Source organism: Oncorhynchus kisutch, linkage group LG15 (genome assembly GCF_002021735.2).
Source record: "Oncorhynchus kisutch isolate 150728-3 linkage group LG15, Okis_V2, whole genome shotgun sequence".
In the NCBI taxonomy this organism is placed as follows: Eukaryota; Metazoa; Chordata; class Actinopteri; order Salmoniformes; family Salmonidae; genus Oncorhynchus; species Oncorhynchus kisutch.
In genome coordinates this window covers 63,743,103-63,771,061 of record NC_034188.2, presented here as the reverse complement: position 1 = coordinate 63,771,061, position 27,959 = coordinate 63,743,103, and the positions used below count along the sequence as shown (strand labels likewise).

At 43.3% G+C, this 27,959-nt stretch overlaps 1 protein-coding gene across 8 annotated transcripts; it reads right to left on the bottom strand.

The window, feature by feature from the left end:
• Positions 1 to 189: 189 nt before the first annotated feature.
• On the bottom strand, positions 190 to 27,372 carry LOC109905664 (clustered mitochondria protein homolog). 8 transcript variants are annotated; one of them, XM_020503174.2, is made up of 27 exons: positions 26,995 to 27,372; positions 21,254 to 21,444; positions 20,801 to 20,972; positions 20,480 to 20,623; positions 20,133 to 20,272; positions 19,392 to 19,546; positions 19,015 to 19,140; positions 18,637 to 18,784; positions 16,516 to 16,608; positions 15,852 to 16,286; positions 15,369 to 15,628; positions 14,689 to 15,221; positions 13,446 to 13,547; positions 13,248 to 13,348; positions 12,897 to 13,049; positions 12,624 to 12,686; positions 12,196 to 12,461; positions 11,964 to 12,048; positions 11,601 to 11,754; positions 8,357 to 8,496; positions 8,165 to 8,245; positions 7,928 to 8,053; positions 7,601 to 7,722; positions 7,364 to 7,457; positions 6,575 to 6,709; positions 4,277 to 4,350; positions 190 to 4,123 (listed from the first exon to the last, which is right to left on the bottom strand). In XM_020503174.2, exons 1-27 carry the CDS (start codon positions 27,122 to 27,124, stop codon positions 3,982 to 3,984), a joined length of 4,365 nt encoding a protein of 1,454 aa, XP_020358763.1. In that variant the 5' UTR covers positions 27,125 to 27,372; the 3' UTR covers positions 190 to 3,981. The 8 variants fall into 8 exon arrangements, with proteins under 8 accessions (XP_020358763.1, XP_020358764.1, XP_020358765.1 ...); XM_020503175.2 differs by having other exon boundaries at positions 20,145 to 20,272; XM_020503176.2 differs by having other exon boundaries at positions 12,196 to 12,440; positions 26,995 to 27,371.
• Between the last annotated feature and the right edge of the window lie 587 nt (positions 27,373 to 27,959).

The following is a 27,959-nucleotide window of genomic DNA, read 5'->3' as shown; positions in this document are numbered from 1 at the left end:
ATAGAACTATGTACTGCAACACTTGTGTGACAGGTCCACTAGTAGGATACCAAAAATAAACATCCAGTCTTTACACTTGAAATGCATGATAATATCATTGCATCTAATTACATGTCCAACAAGCTGGATAGCTAACATCCTCTCAATCTTATATGTAAATAAGTAGTTAATAAAAATCCAAGCCAAGTGTTATTTGCTAGTTTTCTTTATTAATTTTAATACAAAAGCATACTCTGACCAAAAATAATTAGATTGTTATTTTGTAAAGAGCAACAGATAGGTACCACACAGCAAGGGAAGCAGACTTTAACACTAGAATGTGCATAATAAATCTTGTCAGTTCAAGAAAAGAAAACAGAAGAACAAACCCTCATTTTGAGTTCCACACAGAGACAATGCAAGATGATCAGTGTGCATTAGACATCCATCTACACTGAGGTGATAGAGACCAGATATGTACTGTCTTTGTCACATAGGACCTCTTTTTCTCCCCACTAGACATTAGGGCAGACAACCCAGCTCAGTAGATGTATGAAATCTTGGTCAGAGCCATTTTTTTTAAAAGTAGTAAATAGACAGATCTATTGGTGGCTTCTTGTGTGACGTTTTGGTAAATAGATGTGTCATCTTGACAAATACACATTTTTGTTTAAAATTGGGGAGAACACAAATGTGTGTAAATGTACGTAATAAGTCTCCTATGTTTGACATCGATGAAGTGCTGGGAGTCATTTTAAGAGCTTTGAGTGCTCAGGTGACTTCTCCAATGCCTTATGGCCTTATAAATGCCCAAAATGTAATTTTGCACAAACATTTCACTCAACATTCAGGTTTAGTTTTGTAATCTACATTTGGAAACATTCTGAATATAAAGACATCCATCCATACAAACCAAGGGGTTTACATAAGATGAAGCAATATGTAATATGAATGATCTGGAAATTGAAAATGTTAAATTGAGAAAATTATACATGGTCTTTGCTTTGATAAAATAATCCGGTCTGTCACTCCCTACTGAATGAATCTAAAGAACAGTCAAATCATTTTCTCATGCAATTACTTGAATGTATCAAGAGGTATATTACTACACAATTAGAACATCATTACAGCTTAACAACAAGAATTCGTGCCTTGGTGATGAAATAGAATAGAAGCACCATGATTTGATGATCCATGGAAGAAAAAAAATAGATCTCTAGGCAGACAAAGGCATTTTTGATCACTCTCAACGAGTTTATTCTACCAGAAATGTCTTAAGTCTCAAACAATAGACCTCAGGGTTTAAACAAGTAGCAGCCTTTGCAATTTTTCAGGTTCACGTCATCATCAATTCCATCAAATACTTGTTTATTTTGCTTCCCTCAAAGTCAATCGAATGAGAAACATATGAAATAGTTACACACTAGCCTGGACATATGCATTTGAACATCCTTATGGGACAAAAACATTTTCACATTAATAAAGCCTTTTCATTTGTTTCTGATGGTTCCAAAGGAAGTACTCTCTAGTGCACCGCCCCATGGCCACTAAGGGTACTGCAAGACAGGACTGGCATTCATGAAGGAGGAAGTTGAACCTGAGGGGAGGAAGGAAATGCAGATACACTTCAAAAAGGAAACCAGTGATGTCCCTATGACAAACATAAATAGAAATGAAACCAAAATTAAATTCAAATAACATTTAAAACAAGCTTTGAAGGGCTGACAAGAAAACCATTAACACCCTGGTTCCATTTCGAAGCATAAATTAGGCACAAATCACATACCAAGTTCTATTATTGTTCCACAATTTTTTTCAGGAGCATAATAATCAAGAAATTATTTATAGTGTTTTTTCCCCTCTCTCTTTGTGACACCCTTTTACTTACAATGACAGCTGTTTGTCTTGCAGCAACACAAGTGCAGCACTTCAAAATAATTAGTTCCAGCATCTTCTATATTGCTTTAGTCACATACATTTAGACAGCGCAACATTTTTTGAAAGAAATTTGCAAGGGAGGGTCGGTCACATTGCATGTACACAAGCGCGCACACACCGCTATCAGTCCTTTTTGGTATATTGAAGCAGCCTTAATCAATCCACTTTTGGTGGTGCTGTGTTTAGTCTGTCTAATCTATCAAATGATTGGGTGAAGTTTCTCACAATCACTTCATATGAGCAGATTTACAACATCGCTGGCCAAGAATGTTACATACAAGTTTATATTAGCGGTCCCATGATTTTACGACGGCTGAGTTTACACAGGCAGCCAATTCTGATCTTTTTGTCAATTTAAATTTAACCTTGATTTAACTAGGCAAGTCAGTTGAGAACAAATTCTTATTTACAATGACAGCCTACCCCGGCCACGGCCGAATGTGAAGCAGTCTGGATTCGAACCAGGGACTTGCAGTGAGATGCAGTGCCTTAGACAGCTGCGCCACTCGGGAGCCACCAAATAGTTGGGCAAAATACCTGAATTGGCCTTCCGGTGTCAACACAGCCTTTGTGTATAAAATATAAAACATTTGGAAGGTCGTGGCTTACCCAACCTAGCCATTACACTATGAAGTAGCAGAAGTGTTACAAACCATGGCCATATCTGATTCCTTCTCTTAGACTACACAAACATACATGCACACATTCTTTAAAAGTGGAAAAATAGAAGACTGGACACATCTAATATAAGAGACCATAGAGTCTACTGCTCAAGCCATAGTTGGACGTTTCATCTCTGCATTTCCATCAACATTGATCAAGTACCTGTCTAAACCCCAAAGACAGGTTTATTTATACATATTTTCCACTCATATTTTCTATAAAAACAGACATGGCTTAAAGGTAGACTCAGTGAAATGAGTCCGCAGCACCGCAGATAATGCAATGAGCGAGATCCAAGACTTCGCGCCAACACAGTATCAGTGCATGTGCATGGGTTCGTGTCACACTGTTAGTGTGTGGTAGGTACGGGACCAAAACAGTGGGTGAGTTTAGCCTCAGTGCTTCAAAGCTTTTAGCTGTTGCAGAAATGAATGATTCTACCTTTCAATTAATGGATAATTGACAGACCTAAAAATCTTTTCTCCCCCCTTTCATTTTGATTTTACAAAAAGATACATTTTTACAGAAAAAAGGTATAACAAATCATTCTAAAAGACTTGTTGAGAGCACACACGCGTCACTGTTTGATTGCTGTGATAGAACAAAGCAGCCACCCACCTGGGATAAATAGAAATACAAATAGTTTGACTGACCATAGGGAACACTAGCGAGTAAATGGATGACTGGAAGTGAGGTTTAACAATACTAAACGCACGAGAAGAGAACTTCCAATCTGAAGCCCAACATTAGAGAATATGCTGTTAATTTTACTTACTGTTTCTTAGTCTGATCTAGTTCACAGTAAAAATATTTTTACAAAATTCCCGAGTTTTGGGACAGGGTGTCAGTTGTTATTTCGAGGCAACATGGGGCCATGGTGAAACCGGAAGCCCTAGTTGCCTCGGTGGCTCTCTTAGGATTATTGGAAGTGTTGGCGGGGTAAACCGTGGTCCTTCGGCTAAAAGTTGAAGAGGGTAAAGGGAACAGTTGGTTGATGTGGAGTGGGATGAACAGTGGATAAGGCTCTGGTAATACAATGTCATGGTCGTCCTTGGTCGCTTTCACACAGCCACACACTTACTCCTGTTTCTTTACCAAAGCTCGAGGCTACGGGCTCTCAGATTGAACATGGATTCTATATTCTCTTTTTATTAAATTCTACCCTTGTATATACTGTAACTCTTGCTCTGTTACTCCTTGAAGCTCCTCTTATAAAACACTCTACCCAATGTATACATAGATGTTTCTCTTGGACTGCCCCAAACAACCCTTCACCCTTCTTGTTTTCATTGTTAATCTTTAGACAGCTCAGTTCTCAGGTCCACATGCTCATTCAAGGAGATGGCTGTTGCATCACATCTGTTCCCTTGTAGAAAGTAGTGTGGTATGGAGGGTTTGACATTAATCAACATTAACGTCCATGGGTATTTTGTCCTCCAGCTCTAGTGGACCGTCCACAGTGAGCTCCTCCATGCTTTTTCCGGACTCCTGAAGCTGCTGCCGCCGCTGAACCTCTGCCTTCAGGTTTTCCAAGTCCTTTTGACTGCAGAGGGAATGGGATACCACAGGGGTTAATGTTGAGCCCAGACATTTATATTTTTTAAGAGTGGATGGAATTCCACACGGGTCAGAACTGGGTCCTGGCACGTTTCCATTTTCAAAAAAAGAAGAAAAAAAAGGTACTACTTCACTTTACCTGAGTGGTATAAAGATGATGCCGTTGATTATATTGAGCTGTTCCAGAACACTGGCCATACTGGGTGCTGTAAACTGGAAAGTGTCAGAAAACAACAAAATGACACACTGTTCTATGAAACTAACACCAACAACACATTTGAAAAGAAACTTGTGTCTGTAGCAATGGTTCCTCAAATTATTGTAGGCGCTGAGCAAATTTCAGGTCTGCTGAGTGCAAACTTGAACGTTGTGAACATTCTGTGCAACTTCCAGCACGCGTTTACTGTGAACACAGAGGCTATACCCACTTTAAGTTACAGTTTTAACAGTGGCCATGTAGGCTACTGTGGCTATTTGATCATAATGTAGGCCTACCAGAGTGGCATACCATCAAAAACAATGGAGAAAATGCATCCCATAACATTTTAAGCATTTCAAGCAGGGCTTGACATTAACCTGTTTAACCACTTGCCCTTCAGACAAGGTGGCTGAAAATGGTTGTTGTTTGACCCAAGAAACCACTTTATAGAATAAAAATGTATTATTATTGCCATGCCATTATTACAGAGAATCAGACAAACTATGCTACCCTCTGTCTATTGGCTACTTAGTTTATTCAAGCCTGCCTCAAAATACAATACTGCCCCTTTAAGACAAAAAAAAGCTCTTTACCTGATTTGCTTTTCAAAGAGGTCTAGAAATGTACACGTTATGTGCTTTTGTAGGAAGCAATGATTCCCCTATTGCTGACTACAAATCATCTATAACTGGGCTAATAACTCACTAACAAGCAGAGGATATGAACAAAATGCAGCTCTCGCTTTGATCACAAAACAAGTGCATCTACTCAACCACTCATGCTGTAAATACAGTCCAGTTCAAAGTAAGTGGTACAGATCCATATATGGCAATGGTCTGATTGTTTATGCCGCACGGGTCTGTGTAGTGTACGGGCTGAGTAAAGTGTCAATGAAATGGAATCATACTCCGATACCTTCTGCCTACAACAATCTCTTGCATAGTTTGTTTTGTTTGTTGCATTGAAAGTGACTAATATTGTGTTGATTCGATCACAATTGCCACAGTAAAGGGAAACGTTGATAGTGTTACCAGGGAAATCTCTAGAACAGTGGTCACCAACCTTTTCTGAGTCAAGATCACTGAGTCAAAATGCAAGCCAAATCTACTGCTCGGTTTTGTTTTAACAGGACTTAAAAAACGTAAGCCTATGCAACATAAACTAATTAAAAACAGTACTGTAGCAATGAGGTTTGTGCAGTAAACTATAAGCCCAATATATTACTACCACATATTGGCTTTGCTGTTCAGGCCCTTTTAATAAATTATATTTCAACATTTGAGGTAGGCTATATGATCACACCGGTAATAGATCCGTTGCTGTATTACTTGTGAGGCACAGCTGAGTGAGCATACATTTAAATAATTTTCATTTTACTGGGTTGATGGTGCCAGCATCTGATGGTCAGTTGCAGCAGAGGGAATAGAGGAGAATGAGGGTCCCCCTCTCAACATCCCTTCACTCTCTCTTTCCTCCACTGATACTGACCAAAAAGGACACCATCTTCCAGCTGATGGCGAAACTCGAGTCGCACCGCATTATTTCTGCCTCATAGTTTCCTACTCATTCATTACTGCTGCACTGCTTGTTGTAGAGCTGAGTGGAAATAGGAAGAAGGCGCATTTTATGGCGTATAAAAGTGTTGACAGTGCTGAGTACGAACTAGAACTCACTCATAAAAACAGCAGCTCTTTTCTGTATTCATTGACAGTCTCTCTAATCATGGTTTTAAACGTTTTGAAATCTCACAGTATCAACTTCGCTGTAGCTTTGTTTTATGCCTGCTATATTACTGCAGACAGTATCTGAGCCACCCAATTGGCCAGAGAGCAGTTTGTACCTTCAGACACAGGAAATGGTTCAAAATGGCAAGTTCGCCTACCCGGCACACAGGTCAGCTGAATCAGGTGCACCTACCGCCAACAGCCCGAGCCAAAAAATAAAAACAGAAGGATTTATCTTTTTTTTTTTTTACAGAAATGTTTGGCAATCGAGTAGGAATGCCTTTGAGATTAACCAGTCGATCGCCCGGTTGGTGACCACTCTAGAAAGTTGAGTGAACTTCAATCTCATTGTTCTCTCTGTGGGATGATATTTTTGGGTGGCAGTCTCGGGCTACTGTACGCGCAGTTTAGAGGGAACATTGGTCTGTAGATTATGCTATCATCTGGGTACAATACAAGGCCCTTTGATTTTGTCTTCGGGATAAAAACCATAGCTACGCCCTAAGCCACGTGCCTTGAGTGGCATGATGCTGGCGTTGGAGCCGTTCTTGTAGATCTCGTTCATGGTTCTCTGCAAAGCCACAGCCTGCTGTGTGAGGTACTTCAGGTACTCTGAGCTCTCTTTAGTCTTCTCGTGGGCCTCTCCCACCTGAGAGGGGACATAGGGGAAGAAAGTGAGAAAGAAAGCTTAAAAATAGATTAACCTCTCAACTAATATCAGTTGTTGGTAATCTAGCACATATTCCACTTTTTTGTATTTTTTTTTTACTTTTTAGTGATATCCAATTGGTAATTAGTCTTGTCCCATCGCTGCAACTCCCCTACGGACTTGGCAGAGGCGAAAGTCGAGAGCCACACATCCTCCGAAACACGACCCTGCCAAGCCGAAACACGAACCTTCTTCTTGACACACTGCTCATTTAACCCGGAAGCCAGTCGCACCAATGTGTTGGAGGAAACACCATTCAGCTGGCGACCAAAGTCAGCTTGCAGGCCTGCCACAACGAGTCACTAGAGCGCGATGGGACAAGGAAATCCTGGCTGGCCAAACCCTCCCCTTACCCGGACGACACTGGTCCAATTGTGCGCCGCCTCATGGGTCTACCGGTCACGGCCAGTTGTGACACAGCCTGAGATCGAACCCGGGAAAGTAGTGACACCTCAAGCACTGCGATGCAGTGCCTTAGACCGCAGCGCACCTTGGGAGGCTATCTAGCACATATTCTTATTTCAGCAAATGTTCTTAAGCCATTTCTGAGGAGAGGACGTGTAGAGCTTTGTGTACTGTAGCTGTACGTCTTACCTGGTTTTTGTAGATGGTGTAGCCCTCCTTTTCGTGCTGGAGTGCAGAGCGGAACTCTGCCTTGCTCTCGTAAACCCTCGCAACCAGATGATGACTGCAGAATTATATATAAAAATAATAATAATTGCATTAAATCAACTGAAGATAAACACAAACCTGAGTTTATAACAGGAAGTAAGTTAATATACTGAAAATTATGTTCAGTCACTCAAGGGAATACCTCTCCCTTGTCCTTACCTAAGGGCTACTTTGAGGGAGCGGGGTCCGTGGTATTTGGAGTTGATGGCCAAGGCGTTCTCCAGGAACCTCAGAGACAGGTCGTACTCCATTACTCCATGCAGCACCAGGCCAATGTTACTCTATAGGAGGAGACCCGGGACCACAGGGAGGACAAGTGTAAGGAGAACTAATTTGATAAAGGTCACACACAAACACACCTCAAAGGCTTCCACAAAATTGGTACATAACTTCAGAGTTAACGTGGTAACACGTCCACTTACAGGATGATTTCAATCAAAAGAAAATAAATTAAATACTAGAAAGTAAATACTGTGGTCCACTCACGTCTAGCAGCGCCATCTCAGGGTGGTCCTCCCCACACACCATCAGCATGAGGTAGCGGGCACGGTACAGCAGCTTCAGGGCAGTGGACAGCTGACCGTTGGCAAAGCAGTACAGAGCCAAGTGCATCTGGGGAGAGAAAGCAACCAGAGGCACTTAGAAACAGCTAACATGGACTGGTATTGTTTTTTAATGACGAAACAAACTTTTTTTTAAATAGCCATTTTCATGGATACATACATATTCCTGGATAGTGTTGGGGTGCTCGACGCCCAGCACCCTCTCACTCATCAAGACAGCCTTCTGTTGGTTACTGAGAGCCTGTGGACAGAGAAGACAAAAGTCAGGACTGTCACTGGAATTGCTGTGGCCATTTGTTTTCATGTGTGAGAGAAATATAAAAGTGTGTGTATCATGTCTAGAGCAGCACACCTCATGGTGGTCTCCCATGATGTAGTTAAGGCGAGCCAGCAGACGCAGGCAGGCACAGATCTCCACATGCATGGCCCCGTACACGTTGTTGAACAGGTTCAAAGCCTCGTTGATTAACTCACAGCCCTCCTTAAGGTAACCTGCAGACAGGGGCCTTGTTAAAAACTCAGGCTTCCACAATTGTTGTACAACACAAAAGAAAGTCATGTGAACGGGTTCAGAGAGGGCACTAAGGTAAGTTGCATTGTTGAATGAATGTAGTAATGCTTCTGCATGGTTTGTATGGGGAGGAAGGAAACATTTCTCAGCCTTCGTGTGTGTGTTGCATGTGTGAGTAGAGCTTCATGTGCATATCTGTTTAGCACTAGGAGGACCTAGGGCTGTTGTGGTAACAGTATTACCGCCACACCGGCGGTCAAGAGTCATGACGGCAGTCAAATTCCAAGCTCTGATGCTGCTGATGGTCGTTAGTAGCCTACCAAACATGCTAACTGCCTGGTATTCAGCACGCTATTTCCCCTAATCACGCTACCATCAATGCTAATGTATTCAAAAATCTCAAACACTTCATGAGAGCCCATGAGCTCATGTTGCGCAACATTTCTATAGGCTATAAAATTGAGTGAGAAAACAGTGATGGCTGCTAATAAAAAGAGGATCCCTTCAGCTTTCTATAGGCTAGGCCTACTATATTTATTCTATAGGCTAGGCCTACTATATTTATTCTATAGGCTAGGCCTACTATATTTATTCTATAGGCTAGGCCTACTATATTTATTCTATAGGCTAGGCCTACTATATTTATTCTATAGGCTAGGCCTACTATATTTATTCTATAGGCTAGGCCTACTATATTTATTCTATAGGCTAGGCCTACTATATTTATTTCTCAACTTTCCTAATATTAAGCACATTGTTTATCTTTACAACAGGAGTATAGCCTACCTGGCTGGCATGAAAATAAACCACAGGAAAAGCTTCCTCTATTCGCTATTTAAGTGCCTAGATTACATGTATTATTTCCCGCTGCCCCCTTTTAGAGACAGGTTCATGATGATGGTCCGTTCTTTTCTTTTTTTACCCCTTTTTTCTCCCCAATTTCATGGTATCCAATTGGTAGTTACAGTATTGTCACCGCAAATCCTGTACGGACCCGGGAGAGGCGAAGGTCGTGAGCCACGAAGGTCGAATGCTTCTCGACACAATGCCCACTTAACCTGGAAGCCAGCCACACCAATGTATCGGAGGAAACACCGCACACCTGGCAACCATGTCAGCGTGCACTGCGCCCGGCCCACCACAGGAGTCGCTAGTGCGCGATGGGACAAGGACATTCCTGCCGGCCAAACCCTCCCCTAACTCTGACGACACTGAGCCAATTGTGTGCCGCCCCATGGGTCTCCCGGTCGCAACAGAGCCTGGACTCGAACCCAGAATCTCTAGTGGCACAACCTTAGACCACTGCACCACTTGGGAGGCCCCTGATAATGGTCCATTCGAAATCAAAACAAATTTCAAACATATTATTTAGTACATGTAATATATTACATACAATATTACATTTTTTTACAACTCTGATGGGTGACAATATTAGCCTATCACTGCAAATTTCAAATCATAGTCGCACACCATAGGCCTAAAATTAGCCTAAAACATAGACCTACAATTTTATTAAGGTTTGTATCACAACTAAATTGGCCAAATAAATCATTAAAATTAAACACATTAATCCACTTTACAAGGGGTGTAGATCTAACTGGCATACATAAGCAGCGTGCGAGTTTCACATTTGGGGAAGATCATTGTCACCATAAAATGCACCTTTATAATAAAAGCATTAGATGCATAATTGCATTTGCAGTCACTTTGATAATGGTGTTTTCCGTTAATGGAAAAATTCACGCTTATAGCCTACTATCATGTGTACAACGCTGTGCTTATAATGAAGAAATAGCCCAATAGTTTATTTTAAGCTACATTTTCTGATCTGTTGCATCAGCCACATTGCATAAAAAAGTGTTTATTGCTTGTATTAAATTTGGAATCTATCACATCCCACAACTGTCCCAGACTATGAATGGAATATTTATTTATTGCACAGAAAAGGTTGACTTTGTACTATGGGTGATAGTTGATGTTTGTTAGGCCTACTCATCTTGTTGGCTGACGAAAAGTAAAATGTGGACAGTTCTTCCAATATCTTCAATATGCGCCTCGGAATTGGATAAGGACGCAGTTGCATCCCCGATGTGTCTGTCTTAACTTGTAGCCTGTGAGAAAGACCCGATCATGTGACAGAGGCGCTTCGGATTGCACAGCACACTCAGGGAGAAGGGAACAACGCAGCACTCCGGGCCGCAAAATGCATGGATTGTTTTAGGGTGCATTGCGGCCACAAAGGGGATGTCGACTTGAAATTCGAGGCATTATCAAGTGCTTGTCAAACTGTGAATGAGAGACTATTGAGAGTACAGCCTGTGCAAAAGCAGAGCTCATGCCTTTCAAGCTACTTTTTTCAAATCATTATTAGTCTCTCATCATGCAGCCTTACAATGTATTATAAATCTAAACATATAGCCCGACGTTTGTAGAACAACTAAAGTTACATTAATAACTCTAAATTAAGCATATAGGAATACCTATTTCTTTGTTAACTGCCCAACACAATAGCGCTCGTGCGCACTCCCTCAAATCATTTGGAGAAAATATTTATGTTTTATTCAGCTTTGTTCAATTGTATTCTTCATACTATAAAATAATGCCACGGAATTATAAGCAAATCTTGTCTGCCAAATGAAAAAGTGCAGCCCACAGCCATTTGGCATAGCCACATCAGGACAACTCAGAGTATGCTATTCTTTTCTTCTGAAATAGACTACATTTTCTTCATATCGTGCTTCTTTAGACCTGTCGAAAAATAAATTATGGCTTGTAGGCTGTGTGTCGAAGCCAGGAGATGCTAAATGTCTTTTGTAAATGAACAGTCAAATACCGTGAGACCAACAGTTATTTGCTTGACAAATCACCAGCTCACAAAATTTTGTGACCGCCACAGCCCTAGGAGGACCCATTCTGATCCTGCCCAGCAGGACTGGTATCCACCTCACCTTGCTGGACCTTGGCCCGTCCGCATGTGTGTGCTGCATTATTAGTGTGAGTAGTACTGTATGTCTCTAGCACTAGGAGCATCCATGCCGTTCCGGGCCATGCTGATTGAGGTCTTGTAGCTTCATGCTAGCCTCACCTTGCTGGACCTTTGCCTGTCCACTCTGGAAAAAGTGAAAGGCATCGGAGGCCTTGGGGTTGACGTGCTTCACCACAGGGAAGATGTTAAGGATGTCCTCCTCTGTGAAGGCAGGCTTGTGGCGACTGTCAAAGTTATACTCCTTTATCAGGATCTAGAAAACACAGGGAGGCAGGAGACACAGGAAGCTTGTTAGGAGGGGGAGGGTTAAAAACATGACATCATTCAAATACACATTCTGAATTACAATTTGACCCCTGGCACCTACTCCCTCGGCATTTCTGTAGACCTGAAGGTATTTAATAAATGTATACAATATGTTGAAAATAACACCTAGTCTAAATAGGAATTGATGGGAGTTACCTGGATGCCAGCTTTGATGGAGATTTCTCTGAGCAGGGTGATCTTCTGAAGGCCGTATTTCTCCACTACCTGGTCAGCATTCTCACTGTAGAAAGATGCATGTTTTTAGGAAAACCTACGCCAACTTTAACCCAAGCACACTCACCAGTGCATGCCGACATGGTAGCTGCCAGAATAGTGTGCTAACGTCAAGCCTACTATTGTGCAAACATCAATCCTAATTCCCACCCACCAGTGCAGGGTGAAGTTGTAGTAGCTCTGGGCCTCAGAGACTATGTTCTTCCACAGCTCACTGGGTGTCAGGCTGGCCCACGCCGTGTTGTCCCCTCCCCCTGGAACTCGGTTACGGCGTTTACGGTTCTTGCGGCGTGACACGAGCTCGTCGGCAGGCAGGTGTGCCACGGCATCAGGGAAGGAGGACAGGAAGCAGTTGAGGAAGTGACTGACAGCAGCTGAGAGGGCCGACAACTCCACACCCTGGGAGATGGAGTACATAGTCTATTGTTCTCATATTTAATCAATTTCTTAGGGAGACAAATAAATACTTTCTATGATAAGCAAGTAGGGATACTCATTTTCATGGTGCAAAAGTACAAAGATCTGTGTCATCCTAAGTACATTATAATTATTTAACAATCATTGCTTAAAAATAGCAATCACCTGGAGGTATGTCTTGAAGATATGTTTCGCACATCTGGTGATCAACTCGCTGATACCTATTCTCTTCAGAACAGAAGAGATACAAAACCGTCAGGGGGAAAAAAGCAAGCTTAATGCAGATGAATCTTTATGTATTGTCCTGCACCCTGTCTGCAGTAGAAACAGAACAGTCGAGAAGGTTATCATTATGCTAATAATGCTATCATTGCCCTTCATTATATTTCTCCTTAGTCAGTCCTCAAGAGCGTATGGAGGTCAGGGGTTTAGGCTTACATAGAAGTGCTCCAGCTGTGCCTTGGCTGGGGTCTTGTCCACAAACTCCAGCACGTTGCCTAGGTAACGCACATTGATGCCCCTCTGGTGCAGAGCCTCAGTCAGCGTGGCTCCATCCATAGGCAGAGCACTGTGGTCCAGACAGTCCTTCACCTGGAGGGAAAGACACGCATAAGAAAAATTAATTACCACACACACACACACAAGAACAAATAACCAAGGAAACACCAACCCACAAATAGCTAGACAGACACAAAGGCTAGTGATACAGTGATGTAAGAAAATAGTTTGAAATATCGTTAAGGCAATGACTGCTTGTGCGTGGTACCATGTTGTTGCCCTGAAACTTACCAGAGAGGGGATCTGACAGGACACCAGGAAGGCTGCAGCATCCTTCAACAGCTGCTTCTGTTTCTGAATGTCATCCACACTGTCCTCAGGGAAACGCACTCCTGGGGGAGAGACATGGGGAGGAAATGAGTACTGTACAGCAGAGCCAGCTGCCACACAAAACCTCTCCTAAAAGCACTACATTTACCATCATCCTACCTGGCGAAAAGATGTCTGGGTTGAAGCGGATGTCGAAGGAGGTGTTGCTGATGGAACCCACGGCCTTGCAGGCGTTGAGGACAACCTCTCGGCTTTTAGGGTCTTGATGGAGACAGGTCAGGGTGGGGTTGGTGAGATCAGGGGAGGAGGAGAGGGGTGTTTTATGAATATACCAAGTTAGCTGGGCAACTCAAATCAAAATTATATGGTGTAAGTTCCCCAAAAGCACCACTATCATCTTTTGTCCAATGCCAACACACTGTTGCAGATCTTAGTTTTTTTTTTAAATTAAAAACACATTGTCATTAGAGCTATTGTCAAGCAGACGGTAGGGCCAGGGGCCACCTCCTGCTATCCCACACACATGCAATGATCACATTCAACCAGGGATTCTTTCCTTCTTTCTGGAGCATCAAACCCTTTGATTAATTGTCACACCAGCCAATGAGAAATAAACTTGACAGATGTGGTTATTGGATTGCTATATCTCACACTGTTAGTGATTTTACTGGGGTCCATGCTCACCCCATAGGAGGCTAAGAACTGGACAGGGACACCTAGCCAGGTGGAGAGATGCAACTAAGACTCCAGCATTAAGTCTTCTTAGTGATACTATGGATAAATGCTCTCACATCCTGATGAAAAACCACACATATACTCTTTAAAATGGTCTAAGGGGGAATATAAGAATATTTTTAAGATAAATACAGTACTAAAAACTAAATAGAGTACCAATGGTCAATAGGGAATTGTCAATGGAAATAGTTGGCTTTCAGTTCAACAGCTGTTTAGAATCTGTGGAATGTCAGTCCTGAAATCAGAGCTACACGTGCCACATTTTCATTGGTCTGTTCATTGAGTCTGGAGCAGGCTTCTTGTTATTTGGCCACTGGCCCAGTTGTACTGCAAGGACTTCTGATTGATCAACCCCAGGCTAGGGTGGGGGGGTTATAAATGACATCCTATTTATTTGTTCTGTGGAGAAAAACTGAGGACAGGGGAGACTGAACATCTACTTCCCAGCATAACATCTATGATTCTTCTCAAATCAATCTATTTTTGTCCCCGATTTGTTTTGGGGTCTGTGTTATTGAAGAATAATGTCAACTGCTAACAACTCACACACACACACCGTTCTAAATGCAAGTCTATGGAGCAAATAAAGAGACCTCTTCTTTAAAAGCATTTCTCCACCGACTGGATATCCCCAGTCTTTCTCTACCCTGCAATGGTTTGGACGTACCGATACCGGATCCATCTTCTGCGGCTAAGGACTCAGCCAGCTCTTTGGCCTGGGCTAAGCCCGGGATACTATCCTCAGCCTTACCATCCAGAGGGCTCTCGCACTCCCCGTTCTGAATCGCTGTGGCAACGGGCACCAATGGCCCATTGGTGGTAACCGTGGGAACCACATTATCCTCTGTAGGGGTTGCCTGGGAGGCAGTCATGGTTGTTGCTGCAGCAGAGGGAATGTTAGTTTCTGTTGTTTGTTCTGCCTTGGGGGCTGCTTCTGTGGTTGTGGCTTCTGTTGCTGCTGGCTGAGGGGCATCAGTGGTAGAGGTGGTCTCTATCTGGACTGCGTTGGACTTGCCGTCAGTGAGGGTTTCTGTGGAAGTTTCTGAGGACTTGGCTAAAGCATCTGGGTTCTCCGTGGAGGGCAGGGCTGGAACGGCTGCCTCGGGGCTGTTATTCTCTGTCAGGGTGGCCATCTTGCTCTCCTTGTTGGCTTTCTGCTGCATCAGCTGGAGTGCTGCCATCTTCATGAAGAGGAGGTATCTGAGGAGTAGATTAGAGAATCTTTATTATCCGAGGCAGTAGGACATCCATTCAGTTACTTGAACATTCAAATGTGCAGACACAACCATACACTAAAGGGAACATCAAATGACCCTCGAGGGACATACCCAGGGCACCCTACAGTACCTGTGCTCGACGAAGGCCTCAATGAGCTCCTGTCGGAGGCAGGCCAGACGGTGGCGGTGCTGGCGGGGGAAACCCTGTCTCACACTCTCAGGGGAAAGCTCCTCCCCTTCCACAGGCAGGAAGTTCAGGTCGGGGGGGAAGGTCCTCAGAAGGTCCAGGATGTAGTGGCGTCCATCGTTGCCAATTATGCCCTTACACTCAACAGAGGAACACAGCTCCACGGACTCATCCTTCTCATTCAGCACATTGTGTCTCTGGACCTGGGGGTGGGCGAGTCAGTCATTATGACAGAGAGAATGTGATAACCACAGTATGGCAGGCTAGAGACACGGCAGTCAATATACGTTGAACATCTGTAGGCCGGTGCAGTGACAAAAGATATTGAAGTTTGCTTACCCTGTATTGACAAAAACATTAATCCCAAACAATTAGTAGACTTAAAAATAAACCATGAAACTGGCATTATCATATCGTCTTCCTCACCTTGAGTGGTCGACTGGTTCTCTCCAGAAGTTCCAGGTACTTCCCATGAGACACCACTGTCTTCCCAAAGTCGATAGAGCCGTAGATAACGCTCTGCTCCTGCTCTCTCTCCAGAATGCCAGGGATGATCGACTGGGCTGTGACACGGTAACCCCGATAGTCCACCACCACTGTCCCCAGGGTGTACAGCCCCTCCACGTCTACGGCCCCGTAAGCCCGGACACCGTTGAGGTCGTTGGTGGGCGCAGCGTGCGCGGCAGCGTCCCCGCCCAGCTCGCGATAGTGGTCGCGGACGTCGAAGCCCAGGGAGAAGAAGATGTTGTTCCAGATGAACATCTGCATACGCGTCTCCTCGCCAGGGTTGATGGCCATCACGTTGCCGTCGATCACCGCCATGGAACCCCGAGTAGCAGCAGCCGCAAAGTCACTGTGGACCTGGAGAGAGGGAGAGGGGAGGAGAGTTAGAAAGTGAATGCGTAAGGATGTAGAGTAGTCTGTGCACACTACAGGATATAGACGGAAACAGACAGTAGCATAAAAGGAGGGTGCTTCAAGAGAGAGTCGATGACCGAGGCTCACTGGAGAAAGCAAATAAGCATGAAAGAGTGCAGGAGAGAAGAGGGGAAAGGAGTTGGGCTTCAACTGCTGCTGTAGGCTGGCTCACCTTGAAGATGGCCCTCTCTCTCAGCAGGCGTTCAGGCAGGTTCTTCCGAGCCAGCTCTCTGGTCGTCTGCAACTCCTCATTCCAGTCTCGCGTCTGAATAAATAACAGAGACCCCATGTTACACTGACTCTAAAAAACAGACTATTTTTGGTGTGTGTGTACTAGAGGTCGACCGATTAATTAGGGCCGATTTAAAGTTTACATAACAATCGGAAATCTGTATTTTTGGATACCGATTTGGCCGATTCTTTTTTTTTTTTGTACACTTTATTTAATCTTTATTTAACTTGGCATGTCAGTAAAGAACACATTCTTATTTTCAATGACGGCCTAGGAACGGTGGGTTAACTGCCTCGTTCAGGGGCAGAACGACAGATTTTTACCTTGTCAGCTCGGGGGATTCAATCTTGCAACCTTATAGTTAAATAGTCCAATGCTCTAACCACCTGATTACATTGCACTCCACAAGGAGACTGCCTGTTACGTGAATGCAGTAAGAAGCCAAGGTAAGTTGCTAGCTAGCATTAAACTTAATTAATCATAATCACTAGTTATAACTACACATGGTTGATGATATTACTAGTTTATCTAGCGTGTCCTGCGTTGCAATCGATGCGGTGCGTATCGTTGCTCCAATGTGTACCTAACCATAAACATCAATGCCTTTCTTAAAATCAATACACAGAAGTATATATATATAATCAATACACAGAAGTATATATTTTTAAACCTGCATATTTAGCTAAAAGAAATCCAGGTTAGCAGGCAATATTAACCAGGTGAAATTGTGTCACTTCTCTTGCGTTCATTGCACACAGTCAGTGTTTATGCAACAGTTTGGGCCGCCTAATTTGCCAGAATGTTACGTAATTATGACATAACATTGAAGGTTGTGCAATGTAACAGGAATATTTAGACTTAGGGATGTCACCAGTTAGATAAAATACGGAACGGTTCCCGTATTTCACTGAAAGAATAAACGTCTTGTTTTCGAGATGATAGTATCCGGATTCGACAGGCAGCGTAGCTGCCGGGCGGCAGGGCGTCAGCGTAGCCTAGTGGTTAGAGCGTTGGACTAGTAACCGGAAGGTTAACCCACTGTTCCTAGGCCGTCATTGAAAATAAGAATGTGTTCTTAACTGACTTGCCTGGTTAAATAAATGTAAAATAAATAAAAAATAAATTTAAAAAAATGACCTTCGGCTCATATTTTTGTGTGTTATTATGTTATAATTAAGTCTATTATTTGATAGAGCAGTCTGAGCGATGGTAGGCACCAGCAGCCTCGTAAGCATTCATTCAAACAACACTTTCGTGCGTTTGCCAGCAGCTGTTTATGACTTCAAGCTTATCAACTCCCGAGATTAGGCTCGTGTAACCAATGTGAAATGGCTAGCTAGTTAGCGGGGTGCGTGCTAATAGCGTTTCAAAAGTCACTCGCTCTGAGACTTGGAGTGGTTGTTCCCCTTGCTCTGCATGGGTAACGCTGCTTCGAGGGTGGCTGTTGTCGATGTGTTCCTGGTTCGAGCCCAGGTAGGAGCGAGGAGAGGGACGGAAGCTAGCTATACTGTTACACTGGCAATACTAAAGTACCTATAAGAACATCCAATAGTCAAAGGTATATGAAATACAAATGGTAGAGAGAGAAATAGTCCTATAATTCCTATAATAACTACAACCTAAAACTTCTTACCTGGGAATATTGAAGACTCATGTTAAAAGGAACCACCAGCTTTCATATGTTCTGAGCAAGGAACTTAAACATTAGCTTTCTTACATGGCACATATTGTACTTTTACTTTCTTCTCCAACACTTTGTTTTTGCATTATTTAAACCAAATTCAACATGTTTCATTATTTATTTGAGGCTAAATTAATTTTATTGATGTATTATATTAAGTTAAAATATGTGTTCAATCAGTATTGTTGTAATTGTCATTATTACAAATACTTTTTATTTTAAAAAATCGGTCGATTAATCGGTATTGAAAAATCATAATCGGTTGACCTCTCCTGTCCAGGTATGTGTTCCTCGTAGTCTAGGAGCGAGGTGTATGGTGTGTGTACCTGTCCAGGTATGTGTTCCTCGTAGCCAAGGAGCGAGGTGTATGGTGTGTGTACCTGTCCAGGTATGTGTTCCTCGTAGCCTAGACGGGAGGTGTAAGCGTCCTCAGCTCTGACACAGTCCATGGTGTGGTCCACCTGGGGGGCGGTCCAACTGTACACCTGGAAGGGTGTGGCTATCCTTTCAAAAGGATGCCGCTGGACCCTGCAGTCAATCAGAAACTAAATGATCCATGTATCACAGCGGGAATATTTCTCAGATAAGGCTTACCTGAATGATCAAGGAAAATAACTACTGTCTGGCTAATATATTTAGCTCTTAAAAAATATATATACACATTTCTGATAATGACTAATAATTGTATGCTTAGTTTGTTTTCCCCACATTACACATAACTAATAAATAACTCATTGTGGTTAGCGTAGCCCACTTACCTTGTCTTCTGCAGGACAGTGAAGTTCTTTTTGAAGGCAGGGCTAATCTGGCTCAGCAGCTCAACCAACGAGTGGCTCAGGAAGCTGGGGTTGGCTGGCTTGGGGTTGAAGGTGTAGGTGGTCGACCTGGAACAACACCACCATGGTCATCTCTCATTATGGTCAACTCTCAGCCTTGGCCAGTTGACTTTTCACACAATCTTGCCAAAGCTAACCATACTGTGCTGGCTCTGATATTTTCCCTTTCACACTTTCCAGTACAGTTCCAGCAAGTGGTGGATGTGTAAGCAGGCCAACACAATCCAGCTCGGCTCAGCGCAGTAGTGTGAAAACAGCATGCGGTAAGTCTAACGGGAGAAAGGGAAAGCCAGACTCACTGGTTGAGGTAGAAGCCCCGTGTGGAGGCGGTGATACTGATGTGTCTCTCCTCAACAGTCACCATATACAGGTACATCAGATCACCATGCATCTTCCTGTTGCCAGGGGGGGGGTTCCAGCCACTCATAGTCAGGACCTTCAGGCACTGCATGGGCTATAGAGCAAGAGGGGGAATCAGATATGGACATTGGAATGTGACTTATGACTTGTGGTGTGCTAGTGTGGATATTGGAAAAGGGTCATAGATGACTTAATCTGCACTTTATGGTGATAAGGATGTACAGGATATAGTACAACCCAGCCAGCTGATGTATGCTGGTTTTGTTGAGTGCACACTCAACTTTTAACTAATCTTACTCTTTATTCTATAACCACATTTACTTATTCTAGAATAATAAAAGTGTACTAGTGCCAGGCTTGAGTAAGTCTGGCACTTAGCTAGCAAATCATTGCGAGCTATATAAAAATGGCTCCAACAAGCAGATCAAAAGGTTGGAGCTGAAGCCAGTAAACTACAAATGGACAAACTCCTTGAAGAATGTAACACATTTTTTGAACTGTCAGATAATGTCACAGAGACACACATGAATCTATGTAAATGAGATGGCATTAGAATGATCATAATTAGCTTGCTGGCAACACCAGGGTTGTGGGTTTTAATTTTTACAGCAAATGTGAAATATATGTCACTATGAACTGTAAGCCTCTTTGGATAAATGTGTTAAAATCATCGTAATTACCGTCATTATTACCTTCCAGTCCTTGTTCTGTGGCTGGAGGGGCACCAGGGGGCGTTCTTTGCTGCCAGGCAGGATGTGTTCTGGAGGGGTACAGTCTATCTGCTCCAGATCACTGCCCTTCTTCTTCCGCTTACCACTGTCTGCAGAGGAGATAAGGTCACAGGTCAGACCGAAGACTTTTATAGCCTGCTACCTAGGACACAGACATACACATTTCTAGGATAAAGGCGGCTGGATACCTCAGAATGCTGACTGAAATCTCTCTCACCCCAATTCTCGCTGAACAGACCCACCCAAACACGCAAATAAACAATTGGGTACGCAAACACGTGTGCACGCACACACACCTCCTAGGTCCCCGTCGGTGAAGACACTGAGGAAGGAGAGAGAGTTGCAGTCCACTCCATTGTAGGCATCAGATGGGTCCAGGCTTTTCAGCAGGTCTCTGATATGACGCACATGGATACGGGCCTCGCGCACTGTGTAGGGCTCTGGGGTGAGGAAAAAGGACAGTCATTACTTTATTATCGATGCAATCTACAGACTGTCTCCTGGACTGTAGACTCTCTAGAAAGGGGACTAGGAGGAGATTCTGCCTTCGATCTTAAACCTATACCATTTTTAGTAGGGGCTAGTGGCTGACTTGAGAACATATCACCAAGTCCTACCTTCCACTACTTTGAGAAGGGAGCCCTCCTGCAGGCCCTCGATGGATTTGAGCTCAGCAAAGTTATCCAGCACGTTGCCGTCCAGTTGCAGGGAGAAACAGGTACGATGACAGGTGTCCTCACGGTCCATCAACACCTGGTGGATCTCCTGCACCATCTCCTGGGGTGAAACCTGGGGGAGCAGGCAGGGGTTAACATCTTATAGCAATAGAGACTGATAATGTCTGGTCATACAGCTAGTCCCAATTTGGTCCCCATCTCTCCACCTTGGCCCTAACCCTTCAATGTTTGCAGATCTGAAGCCTCTGGAAAGATATAAGCGGTGTGCTGGTGGAGCTTCCATCCACTATATTGCTTACACCTTACAGATCAGCAGACGTTGAAGGATTAGGCGGGTCAAGGGGTAGTGGCAAATTGGGACCGGCTGTTGGGCTGTCTAAGTATGTACTGTACCTGGAGGTCAAAAGGCTCCGTCCCGGGTGCCTGGATCTTCACGGTGAAACCTGTATCCTGAATCACAATCACTTCCTGTTCGTTAGAATCCTCCACACCGTCCGTGTCACCACCCCCATCCTGCTTGGACTCCTCCTCCGAATGATAGTGGGCCCCGCCCCCATTCATCACCACTGTGCTTGCACTGTGCCCTGTGATTGAACAGAAGGAAATACATTCAACATAGCTTGTCATTTGATTGGACAGATGGGTAGAGAGGGCATTGTCATGGCAGAGTGACACATAACTGAATTAATAAGGATATAAGCCTACAGATAGCAAACAAAGTAGTGTGTGTTGTCAGATTAGATTACTCCTAAAAGGGCATAGTCTACAGTGCTAAATCAGCGACTTATAGGATCCAAGGAGAATAGGATCCAATTAGCACAGAAAACAAGATCTCCAGCCTTTGCCATGTGAGGCAGAGGTATACAGATTACCCTGGTCTGCTTCTCTCAACCCGGAGTTCTTAACCATCAGACTCTAGTACAGAACACAAAAGTTGGTGGTTTGTTTGCCTGGTGCTTTTCACCTTCTCCACATTGGGCACCAGACTCCCAAGGTCACTGAAGAGGAACTATACTGGAAAGTGTGAAAGGAAAATAGAGCCATCCACACAAATCCTCCCCTTTGTGTGTGTGTATACATCTTCACTTCCAGAATGAGTGCAACCTCCTTGACCTCCAAAGGGGACTCACTGGCACAAGGCATTGTAACTGTGGAGACACATCTGTGTCGCAGGGGTGTTTCCCATTTACCAGAGCTAAAAATAAAACCAAAAAAAGTGTCACAAAATATTGTACTATTTTGAATGGTGTGGGTTGAGTTGCCAAGAGGAAAGGCTACATACATAAATAACAAGTGGGGCCTGCAGTGTGGAGGGGCTGTTTTCTCTCCCAGACAACTGCAACCGGCGCACCCTTGTTCAACGTCAAGGGTAACGCAGTGTCAGGGTTACCACGTAGAGGGGGTGGTTGGGGGAATCTAGAGTAAGAGGGTGAGCGAGAGAGAGGGCGGAGGGAATGAAAGAGTGAGAAAGAAAGACTCACCACGCTCTGAATACCAAACACAACAGCCTTGGCCAACAACTGGTCCATGCTGCAAGAGAAGACGGACTACTAAAAAAGAACAAGGGAAATAGACTTGAACATATGATAGGAGCCAAGGGATAATGTTTCTGTAGGTCAGAAGGGAGGGAGGTGAAGGAAGGGATCAACTGTGTTTTTAGAAACAGGTACAGTGGCCGGTCATCCTGTCCTGTTGTAGAAGCAGACATATTTGATAAGTTACAACAGTTACTCTGTCTCTCTCCTTAGGTGTCCTATTTCTGGCCTGATCCAAGTCACTCTTCATCTATCCATTAATTCTTTCCTCCCTCCATCAATGCCCCAGCTATTGCATTTTTCTTAGAGTTGTCACAAACAGACAGTGGGAATCCCTTCGGTCATTCAAGGTCCTCTGCTTTCTTCAAGATTCACTTTTCAGCTCAGTTTGACTATTTTTGTAACTCCCACAAAAATCCAACATGGTACTTGACTCACATCAATTTAATGAAAATGTATACAGCTTAATTTTCTCAAGTGTAATTGATGAGGTAGGGGAAGAGCCTTCAAATAATGGTGTGTATGAATACTTGCTGCCAATGCTATTCAATCTGTACTGAGAAGGCAAGACTACAAGTGTCAGGAACAAGAGTACAAAGTGCCAGACAGCACTATGAAAATCATCTAGCCTAATAATTGCAAAACAGACCCACTTGGCCCTACAGCAACAGAACAGAGCACTAGGGGTGAGGTGAAAGGGTGGGGAATGGGGTCCAATATTACACAACCTTCTGCATTACTCAAAACATTTAGCCCAATTAAACGTGTTTAAGGAGGTTGAGCCTTCATGTCACTGTGTGTAGTGTAGACAGGAGAGGATCATGTCGTTGGTGACAATTCACAGATGAAGAGGGCAGCAGGTGGAGGGAAGGGAAAGCAGAATCCACAAACTGCTGCAGTACTTCGGTCATACTGGCATGCATATTCTGGCCTCGGTGGGTGAGTTAGGCCTACATATACAGATTATCCAACTGAAGGCTTTGCTTATTTCAATAAGAAATATTTATCTTAATAGTGTTAAGGTAGCCTAGTGGTTGGAGTGTTGGGCCAGTAACCGAAAGGTTGCTAGATCGAATCCCCGAGCTGACATGGTAAAAATATGTTGTTCTGCCCCTGAACAAGGCAGTTAACCCACTGTTCCTAGTCTGTCATTGTAAATAAGAATTTGTTCTTAACAGACTTGCCTAGTTAAATAAAAAATTCAACCACAAGACCAACCTTTACCTAGACTAAATGGAGGAAAAATGTTGATTATTACACAAGCAAGGAGCTTTGATCCTCCTGAACAGGTAAATCATTGAGGGGGAGGGGAAGCAGAAGGACTAGGCAGACCAGCATTCAGTTAAACCAGTTAGACAAAACAACCCTTCCACACCCCATCCAGTGGCACCATTAGCATCTTAGCTCACTCCTCAGGTTGCACAGTAACCAAACTTATCCTCACGCCAGGATACGTCTCATTCAGGGCAGTGGGTCAAAGAGTTAGGTCCCTGATAGTATGGAAAGGAAGACGAAAGAGATCAATTAGGAAAATAATAGAAAGCGGGCTACAAGAGATCAACAATCATTTTCACAATTTCCTCGAGGTGTGAATGTCTTGATCACTACTAACGTTCTTATTCAATCAAAATTGTGAAAGACCACTAGGCCAACTAATCCAGAGAGCGAGCTACCAGTCTCCATGCTGCCCTGTCTGCTGCCCTGTCTGCTGCCCTGTCTGCTGCCCTGTCTGCTGCCCTGTCTGCTGCCCTGTCTGCTGCCCTGTCTGCTGCCCTGTCTGCTGCCCTGTCTGCTGTAAGCTGTTATATCTCTGATCAAGGTTAACCACGGACTGAGCGTTGTTCTTGCTTCGACTACAGATGAATTCATTCCCCATCCCCTTGACATGGCAGACCTTGACATGATGGGCCTACAGACCAGGGCAAAAATAAACCAAACAGACAGCATTTTGGGGGAGGGGGGGGCACAGAGCAAGGTCTTTTTTTTGTCCAACATAGATAGATTTATTACACCACAAGATGGCAACCTTCTTTTGATAGATTGATATAGAGCAGGACGGGAACGCTTTCCTGCAGAGTCATGCATATATCTTTGCAGGGAGGTCTCATAACCAGTCAAATGAATCCTCTGTCTGAAGCATGTTGATGTGTTTTAGAATGGGTTGTTGTTTTAGACCTCAGACCTGTGGGGTATACGACAAAGCAGGATCAAGGAGTTAACTTGCCTAAATATTCTGAAATAGCTTAATTTTTGAAAAAGATAAGCTTGAAATGGACATGGTCAAATAAAGAACAAGCAAATCAACAGTTATTTCAGGTTGCTTATCAAAGTTTGCTGGCTAACTCATTTGATACTACCTTGTAGTATACCTCTCTGGGTTGTGATTATGAAGGCCTGATGTTAATAAAACATTACAAGAGATGACAAGGGGCTAGAGGGGCGTGTGGAGAGTCTGGACAGTGCCCTGAGGACTACAAAGGTCACCCTTGAGGAGCATTTAAGCTCCTTCGGTTACAATTACCAGCAGACCCCCTCACCCCGTTACCCTCAACCTCCTCCACCTCTCTCACCCCTGCTAACCCCCATGCTACCGCATCAGTGTGCCATGTGCTGTCTGTCACAATACTGTCAGTATTGCAGGATACACAGCTCAGTGTCTTGGTAGTTAACAAACAGGCTCAAATGCAGCCTAAGGCATTTGTCTAGTCCAGCAGGCCTCTCTTAAATGAGAGGTGGATTGCAATAGAAAGCTAATCAAGGAGGTGATCGTATCTTGAAGTGCCAATAATAGGAAAGTGGTTTAGGGGTCAATTATATTGTTGGTATTGATTACTTAATACCTATGGAGTTGTGAATGAATCTTGTCAATAGCTGACAAAGGTTGCCAACATACTAAAGCTCTATGATGGACAAACACTTTGTCCATAAACAAGAACTTAAATTCACTAGAAGAAAGTATGATGGTCTATGTGGTGCACATACAAAGCTCTAGTCTAGGTGAAGGCTAGCCATTAAAAATATGCTTCTCATCTTCCAACAAATACTGATTGGTACATAAAGTTTTTGTTTATGTCTCAAAATCATTTGCTGCAAATGCAAATAATTGATGAAACATAACATAACCTACAAATACCTGGAATTAAGAGTTGTATTCTGATACAAATGACATGTTATTACACATTACAGTCACTGGCTGTGACACAATGAGTCCCTACAATCAATTACAATCAGTACAGTTGTCGTGCAATAACTGTGACAATGAGGCCAATTCAAAGTGTGACAGCTGAACTAACTATATTGTGTGTAACGTTATAGTCGTGGCAACACAGGCGTCTATGCATGCAACTCAAGGTCCTGTCAAATGTGACACCGAAAGCTGTGGCATTGTCGTTAAGGCTGCATAAGGTTGTGTAATTTCAACAGTGGCCTTACATTCACCAAACCTATACCAGTAGTGCGTCATGTGACTGTCTCGATCATCAATACTTTATATATGACGCAAGCGATCGGTGGCAAGCCATGAAAATCGGTTTGTTTAAACGACACTTACCGGCTATATGACTCAGAATGTCTCAAGAATAACCTTCTCTCTCCGTGCATGCACCATGACTTTTCTCAAAGGGTCAGCTTCCGCTTCCCGGTCGAGGAACAGCCAACCTCTCCGGTTCTGAACGGGAGGGGGGGATCGGGAAGGTATCATGCCAACTAACGGGGACGTTGGTGATCTAGTCACTTCGATATTACTAGGTCACAAAAATAGCATGCATTTGATGGACTAACTGGGAAAAAAGTAGCTTATATTAATAGAAAACGGCGTGTGAAATTACTTCACATCGATTAGAACCCCTCTATGATCTTGAAATGTGCAGTTCCACTGAAGGTGACCTTCAGTCCATTCGTTCTTTCATGCAGGTACAGAACAGCTGTGTTCCCATGTGCGTTAGAACGTGGGGTGCTCGCACCACATTGTTAAGATAGAAAGTAATACAATTGTATCCACTATAATCACATTTATATCAGCCATTGTTCTACAAGTCAGCATCACCACAAGCTTGGCTAACTATTTCGAAGCTAGCTAGCTAGTTGTGTGTATCAATGGTTGTGCCTTTGTTTGGCATACAGCCAGTGAGCAAACTACTTAGTCGAACAGCTTATCTAAATAATTCTAATAGTCATTTGATTGTTAGCTAAACCCTCTTGATATGGCCTAAACTAACCACTTAGCTACATGTTAACGTTAGTTTAGCCAACACAACAACTACTAGCTAGCAAATACAACAGCTCAAGCAAGCTGTCATTGTTGAATTGACACATCTTGGTTGTATAGAAAACTGGTTTGAATACTGAGGCCCATTACTGCATTTTCAGCTAGTTAGCTAACAGACTAATCAACGCATTGACAGATGAGATGACTACTTTGAATTAACTCTACATGTGTGTAGCTAGCTTGCTAACGCGGTAATTAGTTACTAGCTATGTGCACAATTTCATAACTTTCAACCGACGCCGCTAGCATTACGATACAACATAAACATTTTGCATGATAGTTAGTCTCTACTAGCAAGTTAGATAACTACGTGACCTTAGCTAGTTACTTACCACACGCACAAGGATCCTTGTTTGGTGCCTTGGTCTCTTGGTGGTCTGGCGTTTCTCCTTCTGCAAGATCAACTGTGTTAACATTACAGTTGGGTACTGACGCTTGGATGTCATCCGTCTTGCTCACCATTATTTGGCAGTCAGTGTGGCAGCTAGTTAGCTTAAGGTGGCAACAGAAATATGTTGCTCAAAATTGCTATGTTAATCTGTGAAATGCTTCTTCTTAGCTAACGGGCTAGCCAGTTACATGCAGAGGGTACGATCTTACAAAAACAAGTCTACATAGGAAGGACAGTCAAAGCTGGACATGGAAAACACGTGGTTTCTCCTCCTCCTGACCCCTTTGCCTTTGCGTTGGTTCCCACCCCCAAAACGTCTGGCTACGGAAAGCGCAATGTGCCGTTTTTTTATGAACAGGTGCCCTTATAGGATCACAAAATGATAAAACTTTATTTTGGACAGGTGCTCTGTATTACTGGTATTAGAAAATGTTGACTTTTTGTATAACATCATTCTTTGGTTAATATGGCTATAGGGGTGTGCAACACTTCTCAAATCAAATTGTACTTGTCACATGCGCAGAATACAACAGACCTTACTGTGAAATGCTTAATTACAAGCCCCTAACCAACCATTCAGTTAAGAAAAATAATAGTTAAGAAAATATTTACTAAATAAACTAAAGTTTAAAAAAGAGCAACACAATAAAATAACAATAACGAGACTGTACAGGGGGTACCGAGTCAATGTACAGGCACTCAATATCAAAGCTGGTGAACCAGGGATTTGAGACTGAATAAATTTACCATATTGACCTACACTGCCGATAATGTTGTTGTTGATGTCTATAAACACTTATGTATATATGTGCATACACCACCGTTCAAAAGTTTGGGGTCACATAGAAATGTCCTTGTTTTTTGCCATTAAAGTAACCAAAAAATTGATCAGAAATACAGTGTAGA

What these genes read in the sequence shown, in the direction of transcription:
- LOC109905664 (XM_020503174.2), bottom strand. Translation starts at nt 27,124, where the DNA reads ATGGTGAGCAAGACGGATGACATCCAAGCGTCAGTACCCAACTGTAAT. An exon ending in CAAGGATCCTTGTGCGTGTG is followed by an intron (nt 21,445 to 26,994) that starts GTAAGTAACTAG and finishes GTTCAATCACAG; the next exon opens with GGCACAGTGCAAGCACAGTG. An exon ending in GAGGCCTTCGTCGAGCACAG is followed by an intron (nt 15,222 to 15,368) that starts GTACTGTAGGGT and finishes TCTACTCCTCAG; the next exon opens with ATACCTCCTCTTCATGAAGA.